Genomic DNA, 12,659 nt, shown 5'->3' with positions numbered 1-12,659 from the left:
ATCATTAAGATGGGGTCAACCTCACTTTTGAGGCAGCATGGACAGTGGGCACAGCTGAGGCACTGACGAGGCCTATGGTAGTGAGATTCTGGACGGCGGCAGATAGGTCCACCTTCATCAGCATGAGGGCAGCACTGAAGGGGACCAAGAGATATCTGGAAGATGACCTCACGCCTTGCAGAAGAGCATCAGAGAGAGGGGATGGTCTGAGTGATTGCAGTGAGGCAAGAGGGAAAATAGGCTGCATACAGAGATGGCAAAGTAATTGCAGAAAGATAAGAGAGAGATGTGGATAGCACATGAGGGTGCCGGGCCTATGCGACGAGGATACGGAATAAATTGAGTATGGTTGTATGGAATTGTAATGGCATGCTTTGGTCTGATCGAGTTTCTCAAAGACCTACAATGACGGAAGTATCATCTTCTACACCGAGACACACGAGAGTCCAAAGAGCGGACTACCCATTGTGATAGGATACACCTAAGAGTCGGCCCACAAGAAGGAGATGAGCAGAGATACTTAGGCCCAAGGTTCCACGGGTGTGGTTGTCCTTTTCAGAGCACACCTGAGACGGCTCATATCTATGATGGGAAAAGAGGAGCTTGCATGGCACATGTGGATACAAGTTCAGTCACTTGATGCACAGCCGATGTTCATTGTTGTTTGCTACTTTCCCCCGGATACATCATCTTTTGCACGCGAGGTCACTACAGAGGGTCACAGCCCGTCTAAGAAGATATATGATGATATCAAGGAGTTCTTCAAGCAAGGAGAGGGAGAGACCCTCTATCTAGGTGACTTCAATGCACGTACGGGGGCCTTTGAAACCTTTGGCATTGCAATCGATGAGATGTATGTATCTATGCACCTAGAGTTATGAAATGAGCTCATGCAACTCATGGGAAAATTTGTTACAATTCACAGGCTGGGCAGGTACATTGGAGTAGCAGAGCAAGTGGCTGAGGAAGAGAAGCTGATAGAACTGCTAGAAGGCATACTTACTAATTCAGGGAAGCTGACAGAACAACTAGAAGGCATACGTAGAAGGTATACCTACTAGAAGCCATACCTACTGATGAAAATACAAGGAGGCTTTGTGATGGATGTGGTGGAGTGTGGTTCGTGCCTTGTGTTGAATGCCGTGGGAGTTGCAAAGTCTTGGATAATAAGGAGGGAACAGGAACAATCAGATGTCCTTACTGCAACGGGAATGGTTTGATCTTGAATCCAATATGCTCTTCAGTTAATGTAGCATGCACAACACAGCATTAATATTCAAAGTAGAGGTTGGCAAGGTAAGCTGGTGTTTATCTGTATAGCAAGGCCTTTATTTGAACAGTCTAGGTGTTTGTAAGTTAGCCTATCGATCGGTTTTGGCTGCATGCTCTCTCACAGTATTTTTATTTGTTGGAGCATATTCTATTCCAAAGGATGGCACCACCCTAATTGCACAATGGACAATCTGTCATGTGTCCTTGATCATCATTGATTTTTTTAGCACTCTTGCTTCCCGACAAGCACATGCATAGAAAGAGAAGCATAGGCAAGAAGAATTAGAGAAGGAAACTTGCCTCACCCTCACGTTCTCCCCAACGGTCTGCAGCTACTAAAGGTCACCACACATCCTTTGCTCACCAATTCCTAAAAAAGTAGGGCTTCTTCTCTCCCATCTACAAGAATTCCCTCAAATTAGCAGTTGATCAATCACAACCTAGCAAAAAGTTGCGGGATCAAGCATCTAAGAGGGGTGAATACAGATGCAAAACTTCGAGCATCAAATTCTTGACTTGGGAAGGCTGAAGCACAACAACGTGCTTCAGATAATAGCCTAACCTACTTCTCCGATGCTGAGGAGCTGTTGATCTACAAGCACGTGTGACGTGAGCATAGGCCATCTAGTTGTTCATCTTCACAATGAGAAGGCCTTCAGAAAATCCACCATCTTTCGACCGTTGTTTCGTTCATCGCCTCCATCTGACATACACGAGTTGCAATTCCTACCAACGTTGTGATGAAAGAAATGCTATGGCTGCATGCCATAGCACCGCCCCTGCTACTGCACAAATCCACAAAGGATTGCTGTGTGGTAGAGTATCATATATGAAGCAAGACTTTGGCAAGACAACATTCTACTTTTAAGCATTGTGGGAAAGCACACCTGCCCAATGAGACCTGGAAGATTGACATCACAATAATATTTTGTTTTTGTGGTGTTCAAAAAAAACTTGGATGGATCGATTGGGTAGTTCATGATTATATAGGATTGATCGATCAGGTAATGCAGGATGAAACGATTCCTATTCAGTAGGAAACTTGGATACACTTAACAGCCTTATATCATAAGAAATCTAAGGGCTCTTCTTGCCCACTTGGCTAAAGGAGAGGCCTCCTTTTCCTTTCATGGACTAGAGCTTTCAATTTTTGTCCAGCTTTTGCAAAGATCGGCAGAATTGGGTCATTCGTGATTTTGGTATCCAAAGACGAGAGTGGCCATTGGTATATGTGCTGTGTTACCCTTCATTAAGTAAACTATGAGCTGCGATGGACATTTCTATTGTCTGTTGATGAAGATTGCCAGTGTGTATGTTTATCTAATGTCATTGCTGAATGTTGACAAATTTGAAATTTATTTCATGTGTTCCCATTGCCATGCAGGTGTCCAGTGAAATATAACCTGTATCCAAAGAGGAGAGTGGCCATTGGTATATGTGCTATATGTTATCCTTCATTAAGTAAACTATGAGCTGCGATGGACATTTCTATTGTCTTTTGATGCAGGTTGCCAGTGTGTATGTGTGCAATGTTTATCTAATGTCATTGATGAATGTTGACAAATTTTAAATTTATTTCACATGTTCTCATTGCCATGCAGGTATATACGTCACACATTTTTTTGTTTTACAACGTTGTTACTCTTCTCACTTTCTTAATTTTTAAACTTTTATGATTCTGGGTTTTTTTAACCAGGTAGGAGCTTTCTATGAATTATAGTTCCATTGTTATAACACATTCCTATAAACTTATGATTTTACGCAAACAATCCTCTATTCATTTATGCATGTTCTGGATGGAGCGGGCATCGAAAGGATTGACCATGTCGAATGCAAAAAACAAGGGATGATAACACCAAGATTCTATCATTCACGTGATCGTAGTCCATCTCATTATATCTTAAAGGTTGCAATGATCATTACTTCCATTTATCAACAAGGAAGCTCATGCAAGCAATCCCTTATTCAGATATTTGTTGGGCTTCATTTTTCAAAAAGCGCTAATCTTTTACCATCACAAAACCACCCCTAATGTTTATAGGGAAGATCAGGTCCCATGGACCCGATGTTGCGTCTCATCTATAAATCCTTTTAAAAAGTGCTAAAATTAGATATGCTCCACAATTGAGGTGAAAAGCTTGATTCTCAGGGACTTTCAAAAAAACATGAACCAACCCCTTGAGGAGGATAACTTGGTCATACTGATTGTGACCATAAATGCAGCAACAACAATGCACCTGAGCCAGAATTTAAACATAATATAGGTAGGGCTGGTCGTGCTCTACTAGTTCCTTTGCACTATACAATGAAAATGACATTTTGTTCATCCGACAAACTATCTGGACCAGACCTATGACCCAAATCAATCATCTAGCTGCGATACTACAATGGCCAAGAAATTTCATTTGATCTACTCTAACAATTCTATCAATTATGTGTGTCTCTACTTTGTATGGACACAATACTTTCAGATCGTATGCACATTTAATGTGTACCCATAAAGTAACATTGTATTTCAAGTGAGTACGGAAAAGCTCACAGAAAATTGTGTCACTCCAAAGGTGTTTCAGCACTTGACCTGTTATAGTATGATATCAAGGAGTAGAACCATGAATATGCAGGAGTAATCATGATATAGGAGGGTTCTTGTACTTTTATTTGAAGGCATGACAGAATGATACCTGCTGTTCACCAGATAAATCACTTCCAATATGCTCAGACAAAAACTCTTGTGCAGCTTCAACCAAATTGAAGATCATAACTCTCCCCTCTCTAGATATTGAGCTTGCCTGTATAATAAGAGCAATAAACATAGATTTTTCAGTCAAAACCAATGGTTTAGACACGACAAATGTTGTTCAATCAACCAAAACCCTTAAATCTTTGGAAACTGCTGAAAAGTGCAATGCTGCATCTAAAATGCTAACAGAAAACGCACATGTCAAGGCTTTGAGGCATGCCACAACATTTTGCCAGGGATGGATTTATGTCATTATGTAATACTACTTAGTTTCTGGAAGTCACGTGACAGGAAGGACAGATGCATGGAGATGCCAGTTGATGAGTAAGAATGAAGCTAGGAAAGAAGAGAAGAGTACATTGGAACAACAGTTAGGCTTTTAAGACACTCATAGGCCCTTAAAGTTAATCCAGCTTTTTTGGACCAGTTTCTTGAACTCATCAAATTTCAAGTCATGTTTCATCTTAACTATGTTTCAGTCATTCTACAACGTCAAAAAACAGTCTCCATCACTACTTCAAACATAATTAGAGCTAGCAAAGCTCTAATTTCATGCCTCGTTGTGGCACAAACCTTCAAGGATTTTCCTTGCCAGGTCCTCCTTAGAGTCCACTATATATCACCACCCCTGGTCGCAGATAGATCCTGTGTTCTACAAGATAGGGGAGGGTGGATCACTTAGGTTAAAGCCCACTTTCCTACACCAAGATAGTATGGCTTTCCTACAATGACAGAGGATCAGAGTATCGGGACACAAGGCCAACAATGGGCTATTGACCCTCAGGCAGACAGATGACAGGAACATGCACACTCTGGTTCGGACATTGAGTGAGACCAAGAAGAGTAAATTTGGACCTCGTCATTAAAGAGGCATTGACTTCAGCAACGCGTCTGAATCACACTCCTCATGATGATGGACTTTCAACCGGCTCGAAAAGATCTCTACTTCTTCTGGTCAACCACATATGGATGCCTTCCCATTGGATCATGGCTTGAGCAGATGTGGATGGATAGTGTTTGTCATTGCTATGTTGCTACATAGCCACGGGGACTCAACAGTAGATCCAGCATTACTTATGGCACTGCACGCTCAGGATCATCTCACGCTTATGATTGTAGGAATGCATGCAATGGTATGGTTATGTGGGCTAGTCCTAGTTTAATTAGTCTAGGTTTCATTTGTAGCTATCCAGTGGAGCTTTCAAATTTAGTCAAGCTCTCTTGCAGAATACACCCTCGTGTCTTGCTTTCACTTCATTACTCTCCAACAATTGGTATCAAAGCACTGGTTCGCTCTTTGCCCTAACAGCTCCACTGCTTGGTTCTGCCCAGCTCGTGGACACATTTTGTGGGCTCAGGTCACTTCTGCCTGATTTCGTGCACATTCACCGCTGCAAACAGAGGCGACTCCATTTAATTGCCTGCAAGGAACCATGAGCGATATTAATTCAGTGCATTTTGTGGTGGTTTGAGGTCGCCTCAAGCAGCAGATTACCGCCTGTTACTGCAGCAAATCATCACCTTACTGTTCATACTAGCTCGTAGCTGTTTGTGGTCATTTTTGAGCGGCAAATTGTGCCCTGCCCCATTACAGCTAGACCTAGGTGCCTTTCTATTCATGAGCAAGTGCTGCCGTATTTTTCTCAGTTTGGAGGTTCGTTTTTTCATGTGTCCAGCATCTCACAGCTGGTTTTGGAGCTTGAAACAGTTCGTAAGCAGCAAACACCAGTGCATGCAGATTTTCCCCTTGTTTCCAGTTCATTTTTGCAACTGTCTACTGTTTGTGGTGTTTTCTTTCACATTCGTGCCAGTTTCAGCTCGCTTTTTACAGTTTGTGGCAGTTCCCCTCAACCATCGAGCAGACACCACCCCTCCTCCCCTAACCCACACCCCACATCCACTCAGTACCCTCATGAGCCCTTCCCGTCCCGTCCACTCAGTACCCTCATGAGGCCCTTCCCCAATGACATACTAACCATGGACCTTCTCTTTTACCCCTCACATTTGTATGCCTTCTCACTTCTAACTAACATTTGTGGACATTCTCATTTCTTCAGTTGACCTTCTCTCCTCCCACTACAACTATGGATCTTCTCACTTCTACTAACATTTGTGGACCTTCCCAATGACATCTGCAGACTTTCTCACTTCTACTAATATTTGTGGACTTTCTCACTGACCATAGTCGACCTTCTCCATTCTTCCATGGACCTCTCTTCCCACTGACATCTGTGTTCCTTCTCGCTTCAAACTAGCATTTGTGGGCCTTCTCACTAACCATTGTGGACCTTCTCACTTCTTTTTGTTTTTTTCCAGAAAAAGTCAGATTCTATTAATGCTTGAAAAACCCGTACAAACAGCTTCCAAAAGGAGCTGTCAATGCAAATACAAAAGAGAAAGAGGTTGCCAGCTATAAGAAAGCCACGTGTTTTCGGAACTCGTGGCTCACCGCCTAGAGAGATTCCGAAACAGGAGCTAGCAACCAAGGTGGTGGTCTATACATCCAGCGAATACCCTTCGCCGAAGGGGTGTAGAAGATTCCTGCTGGCCACGCCTGGCGGAAACGTTCCCGCCTTTCAACGGTCGCTCTCGAGACTGGAGTACCACGCTCCCAAATGGCGCACAAAGTGAAGATGATATCCTGCTAGATGGCTACTACGGTAGCCATCAAAGAAATCGGCTGTCCTCCCATCATCCAACTGCATCGAGCGACCCAAAATGTTCCAAGCAATGATGCTAGAAACTGTCTCCCACACACCATCATCCGGTAGAGGTGGTGGGCGTGAGCGGGAGGGCTTTACCGCATCATGAATCTCAATCCAGGAGACCTTCTGTCCATGTATCCTGTAAGACGGAGAGACAAGGTCAATCTCACGAAGGCGTGTCTTCCCTCCGTAAGCCACACCGCCATCCCTGCTCATCCTTTGTGTGCTAGCCACAATCCCGAAGGACGCCAGCCATATCTGTTGTGCGACTGGGCAATCCCATAGGCAGTGAGGGACCTTCTCACTTCTAACTAACATTTGTGGACAAATCTTTTAATTATACACCATTTATAAACTCTGGCGACTTAGCCTATTGCAATTTTTTTTCATCTTTTTCTTCCACCACCACTGTCCCCATCAACGGGTGGCTTCTGCATTAGACTTGCACACAGCCCCTCCCTTAACCACACATTTTGGGTACTCTGGATTTCCATTGCACAAGCTCTTAGTGCAAATCTTGAGATTGTACCCTAATGTCACTCCTCCAAACCGTCACAATATGAAAATAAATAAGATTGAGAAAAATCCACCCTTTATTGCCTCTTTTAGTATCTCACCACCCGCCCTGCACCTTGCCAAGGCCGATAGCTCCCCACTGCACACTTTGATGCTCTCTTATGTCTTGCACATAGGAAGCCGATCCTTTTGCTGACCTCATATGTACTCATCTCACCTCCACTATCCGCCGTATTCGCACTACCATCTATCTGAAGCCTCTAATCACCACAGTTTTGGCTCCACCATCATCATCTAAGACCACATTAACCTCACTTCCCACGCCTTCACCACCATATTCCCCACTACCGCAAACACCAGTCTCACTAACACCATCTTTCCCTCTATCATTACCACCATCTCATACTCTAACACCACCAATTTCCTCTCACACACCCATGCCATCACCTTCTGTTTTTCATACACCTAGAAAGAGGCCTCGCTAACCTCCGACCACTCCCCCACCTCCTCAATCTACACCATCCACACCTCTTTGTTCTACACATTCCCCATCTCTTTAGTCTACATAGTCCACACCGTCTACACAGTCCATACCATTCATCATCTCCACATCTCATCTCAGGTCCTTGCAATTCATTTCACCCTCCCCCTCATGAGCTTCTTCACGTTTATGCCACCAAGCAAAAGTGGATAGCTCCACCCTTAAGATAACGGACACTTGCACCCACTTAACCTTCAGTCCTCTGCTTGGCATCCCTCCCAATGCCATTCCCATGGATACCACCCACCTTCCCTCTTTACTTTCCGCACAATACTAGGGCTGTGTCAACCCACTCGCCCACAACACTATCTGCCGTCCAGCATCACTTGATCCATCGCATGTTCCTATAGTGTAGACATCCTCTTCTTTCTCATCCGTAGCGCAACGACTCGAAGTAGACCTCTCGGACATTTATGTGACATATCTCAATCACCGCATTCACACATAGAATGAGATGATTAAGGATGCCATCGAGAGGAATTCCTTGTAGTGGGCATCACACTTTGGTACCCGCCCAACCTTCTACATGGCCTCACAACAACCATTAAGAAGGAGATGCAAGGGAAGATTTCGGGATGGGATGCCACCCTTAAGAATTTTCTCACGCCCTATCCCCGAGATCCTAGCTCCAATCAAGAGCTTAACAACCTTGCAGAGAGCTTAAATCATCTCTCCCACCACATCTCTGACAACGGGGTTGACACTCGCCTGTGCGCACAGTTGATATTAACCAACTTCACGAGGGCGGCCCTAGCTCCCACTCTTCAGGATGCGCTCACCGTCCAGCGCTATTTGGAGACAGAGAGAGGAGAGTTGACTGTGGAGGTTGCGGCCTTCAAGTTCCTCTATGAGCAGCCATACACACTAGTGCACTATAATTTTTAGGCGGCATCATCTACACCCTCGACACCACCACTCCCTCCTTTAGGATCATCTACACCCTTGTCACCACCACCCCTTCCGATTCCGCCACAGTCATTCTTACATCCATTGTTCCCCTCCTCCTCCACTCTGAGAGCATCACCCTCCTTCCCTCCACCGCCCAACGTCTATTAGACTCACTCAGACATGAGATTTCTAATACCCACACCAGAGCTCTTGAAAGTGAGTGACATCATGTCTGAGGGGGAGGTCCGCTCACTTTCGGAGGTGCTACCGGAGGCCTAAGGCCACTGATGTGAGGAGCGTGAAGTGGGTGATGCGTAGACCTATGACACAACTCTACCTCAGCTGCACTACACTGTGTGATGCGTGAACCTATGACACAACACTAGTCGAAGATGCTACGGAGTGCTAAGTACTAGAATAGGAAGAACAAACCCAAAAAGGAGATAAGAAGGAACAACGCTAATAACAGATAACGGAGAATGGGTAGACAAGAGCACAACGCGAGCAAGTGCGTATCATAGAATGAAGGGATCCTCATACACTAGTCTCTCCGAACAGAGATCAGAGATCACTCATCCACAACAATGCAACAGTAGCAATACACCATAACAATGCAACAAGCGAGCTCGTAGCTCTAGCCTCTCTCCTTCTCACTCTCAATCCCCATGCAATGCTGAATGAATCCCCATCTCTGCACAGGAGAGAGAAGGTGGTTGTGCACCAAGGTGGTTGTGCACAGGAGAGAGAAGATGGTTGTGCACCAAGGAGAGAGAAGGTGGTTGTGCAAAGGAGAGAGAAGGTGGTTGTGCGCCAAGGAGGGAGAAGAAGGTTGTGCAAAGGAGAGAGAAGGTGGTTGTGTGCCAAGGAGAGAGAAGAAGGTTGTGCACAAGAGAGAGAAGGTGGTTGTGCACAAGAGAAAGAAGATGGTTGTGCACAGGAGAGAGAAGGTGGTTGTGCAGCAAGGAGAGAGAAGGTGATTGTGCACAGGAAAGAGAAGGTGGTTGTGCACCAGGAGAGAGGTGGTTGTGCACAAAGGAGAGAGAAGGTGGTTGTGCACTAGGAGAGAGAAGGTGGTTGTGCACTAGGAGAGAGAAGGTGGTTGTGCACAAAGGAGAGAGAAGGTGGTTGTGCACCAGGAGAGAGAAGGTGGTTGTGCACCAGGAGAGAGGTCTTGTGCACCAGGTTGGCTTGTAGAGAGAGAGTGAGTCTAGAGAGAATGTATTTAGAGAGAGAAAGTGAGAAAAGTTTTCTAAAAAAGTACATCTAGAGAGAGAAATTAAGAAAAAGGACTAGAGAGAGAGTGTGCATCTAGAGAGAGAGAGAGAGTATGTGTGTGTGTGTGTGTCTAGAGAGAGAAAGTGAAAAATATCTCTAGAGAGAGTGCATCTAGAGAGAGTATGTCTAGAGAGAGAAAGTGAAAAAAGGGTCTCTAAAGAGAGAATGCGTTTGGAGTTCAACTATGTTCATGTCGGCCTCTCCACCCCGATTGACGATGGCTCAGCCTTCAGCCAATCCTCGCCCGCTTCCACCGGCCGCAAAAACCATCATTTTCTCAAAAGACGAGTTGCAACAGCTCAAAAAAGATACAGAGCAGGAGAGCTCGACTTCGCTCTTTGCTCGCATCCGTGGGTCCCACCCTTCCAAGTTATAGGCAAGGGAATGGATGCTCGCCGCTCTACCTGGAGACCTCACAGGGCACTTCTCAGATGTTCGTCTGCTTGGGCGAGGTTTCTTCCAGATTGTTTTTGACTCCTCGGAGGTAGCACGTACAGTGCTTCAGGCTAGTCCGTTAGCACAGGGCTCCAGGAGGATTTTTCTGACCCCTTTTTCATTGGGGTTTGATCCTGTCGAGAAAGACAGCCAGATGACATCACTCTTCATCAAATTTCCAGGCCTTCCTCAGGTGTACCATCGACTGCTACATATTATTGAAGCCGCCTTTGGAGTGGTTACTGAGATCCCCCCTCTCCCTGAGATGCCTACTTCAGCAGCAGAGGCAGTCAGGTCCGATGGGGTACCGCATGTTAGGGTCATTGTCTCTTACCCTAACATCTCGGATGCCCACATTATGCTTCAGCGTCCAGATGGCTCCTTCTTCAGACAGAGAGTCGAGATTGCAGGGAGACAAAATTAGTGTAAGATTTGCAGGACCCTTGGGCACTTTGCCAGAGATTGCCCAAGGAAAAAGAAAAGACCTAAAAGATCGACGAGTGCACCTCATAGCTTCACCCAACCTGGACCTTCCTCACGACCCAGTTCCTACTGCTTCACGCACTGCTACACCTAACAGAGGTAAGGGGGTTATTAATAGGTTCCACTCCTCCTTCCCCAAGGCTCCTTCGCACTCCTGCGCCAGAGGTACTTCGCAGGAATTCATTTTCAGTTCTGACAGACTTGGCTGAGTTTGAGGCAGAGGAGGAGTTTGTATCCTCTACGCTCAGGAAGCACATCTTCCAGACATCTATGACAAAGTTTCCCCCTCAGCAGATGTGGGTGTGCTTTCCCTAGTTGACTTCCCTCCTCTTGATAGAAGGAATTTTTCGCAGGAGAGGGCTTTCTCTGCTACCAGGTCGGGTAGGATCTTTCATCCGGCCTCCTCCTCTCGCAGATGAGGATTATCAATTGGAACGTTCAGGGCCTCGGGGGTGTACCTCACTACCACCGCAGGCAGTTGATTCATAACCAACTTCATCCAGGTGTTACTGGGGGTCCCATGGACATTCTGATGATTCAGGAACACAAATTGGATGCCAGGGATTGTTCCAAGTCGGGTAAGCTTCTTTCAGGGGACACTTTTTTGTCACCCACCTTGGGCACTAGGGGAGGTACTTGCATTTCTTTTTCTTCTTCTATACTCCCCTTGGTAATACACGGGATCATAGTCCCTTCCAGAGCTCAACGGATTATACTTTTGATTGGTGGACATAAGGTTGGTCTCTAAAACCTTTATGCACCCAATTCTAGAGGGAATCGTGTTCTTTTTTGGGAGGAACTGCTCTCTTGGTCACATATTGCAGATGCATGGATTATAGGGAGCGATTTCAACATGGTTGAAATGCCCTCAGACAAAAGGGGTGGTAGGGAAGGTGGCATTCACTCCCTAGAGAGAGAGCAGCGTGGGATGCCTTCCTTTTTCAGTACAGTGGCAGGGATGCTTGGCAAGATGATGCTTTTCACAATCAGCCACATTCTCTCCTGTTTTCTTGGTCGAACAGGAGATTGCAGATGCCTATACATGCACGGATTGACAGATTTTATGTGGATGATTGGGCTCTTGACAGAGGTGGTACTGTTTGCATTGTAGCTGGGGTGTCCACTTCGGATCATTTTCCAATGGTTTTAATGGTCTCAGATCCCCATGTGAGGCGCCACTCTGCTAGTGTTAGGATTCCAGATTAGATGCTTGGATTCAGGAGCGCCTTGCTGTAGCAAGAGCTCAGCAGCAGTCACTCTTAGATCAGAGAGTAGAGTATGCCTTTCACGCCAGAGAGTCATTTTGGACACAAAAGGGAGGTAGGGTCAACAAGCAGTTCTTCTCTACTCTTGGCCCCAGACATAGTAGGGAGAGTGCAGAGTTCTTCAGACACATCCAGATTCCATCTTGCAGGTTGCCACCGATTTCTATGCCTCCCTTCTTAGAGCAGATCCAAACACTCATGCCACAAATGATGCTAGAGTGGTTATTTGGCGACACTTACCTGGGTTGGTGACAAGGGATATGACTGTTTCACTTGATGCACCCTTCACTAACGTAGAGTTTAGGACTGCTCTCTCTGCCCTTCACAAGGGCAAGTGTCTTGGTTCAGATGGGCCTATCCCCTTATTTTTTATTACTTTTTGGGATCATATTGGGGATCACACATTACCTCAACCCTGCAGGGTGTATGGGACTCGAGTGAGATGCCAGACTCACTTACGGAGGGCCTCATTCATTTGATTCCGAAAGGGGGTTGCACGAATTTAGTGTCTTAGTGGAGACCGATTACCTTGCTGGGTA

The 12,659-nt window shown here is 45.6% G+C and overlaps 1 protein-coding gene across 2 annotated transcripts in view; it reads right to left on the bottom strand.

Moving 5' to 3' along the window:
• GCN2 (protein kinase family protein) overlaps positions 1-12,659 on the bottom strand; it is a 352,386-nt gene that overhangs the window by 320,802 nt on the left and 18,925 nt on the right. For both annotated transcript variants that reach the window (XM_087391372.1, XM_087391373.1), the window contains exon 5: positions 3,954-4,061. In XM_087391372.1, coding sequence (XP_087247498.1) covers positions 3,954-4,061 — 108 coding nt within the window. The remainder of the gene's footprint in view (positions 1-3,953; positions 4,062-12,659) is intronic.

This window comes from Dipteris shenzhenensis, chromosome 20 (genome assembly GCF_047967505.1).
Source record: "Dipteris shenzhenensis isolate YYH24624 ecotype China chromosome 20, Dip_SZ_1.0, whole genome shotgun sequence".
In the NCBI taxonomy this organism is placed as follows: domain Eukaryota; kingdom Viridiplantae; phylum Streptophyta; class Polypodiopsida; order Gleicheniales; family Dipteridaceae; genus Dipteris; species Dipteris shenzhenensis.
The sequence above is the reverse complement of the archived record's forward strand: the minus strand, read 5'-3'. Positions and strand labels throughout refer to the sequence as shown.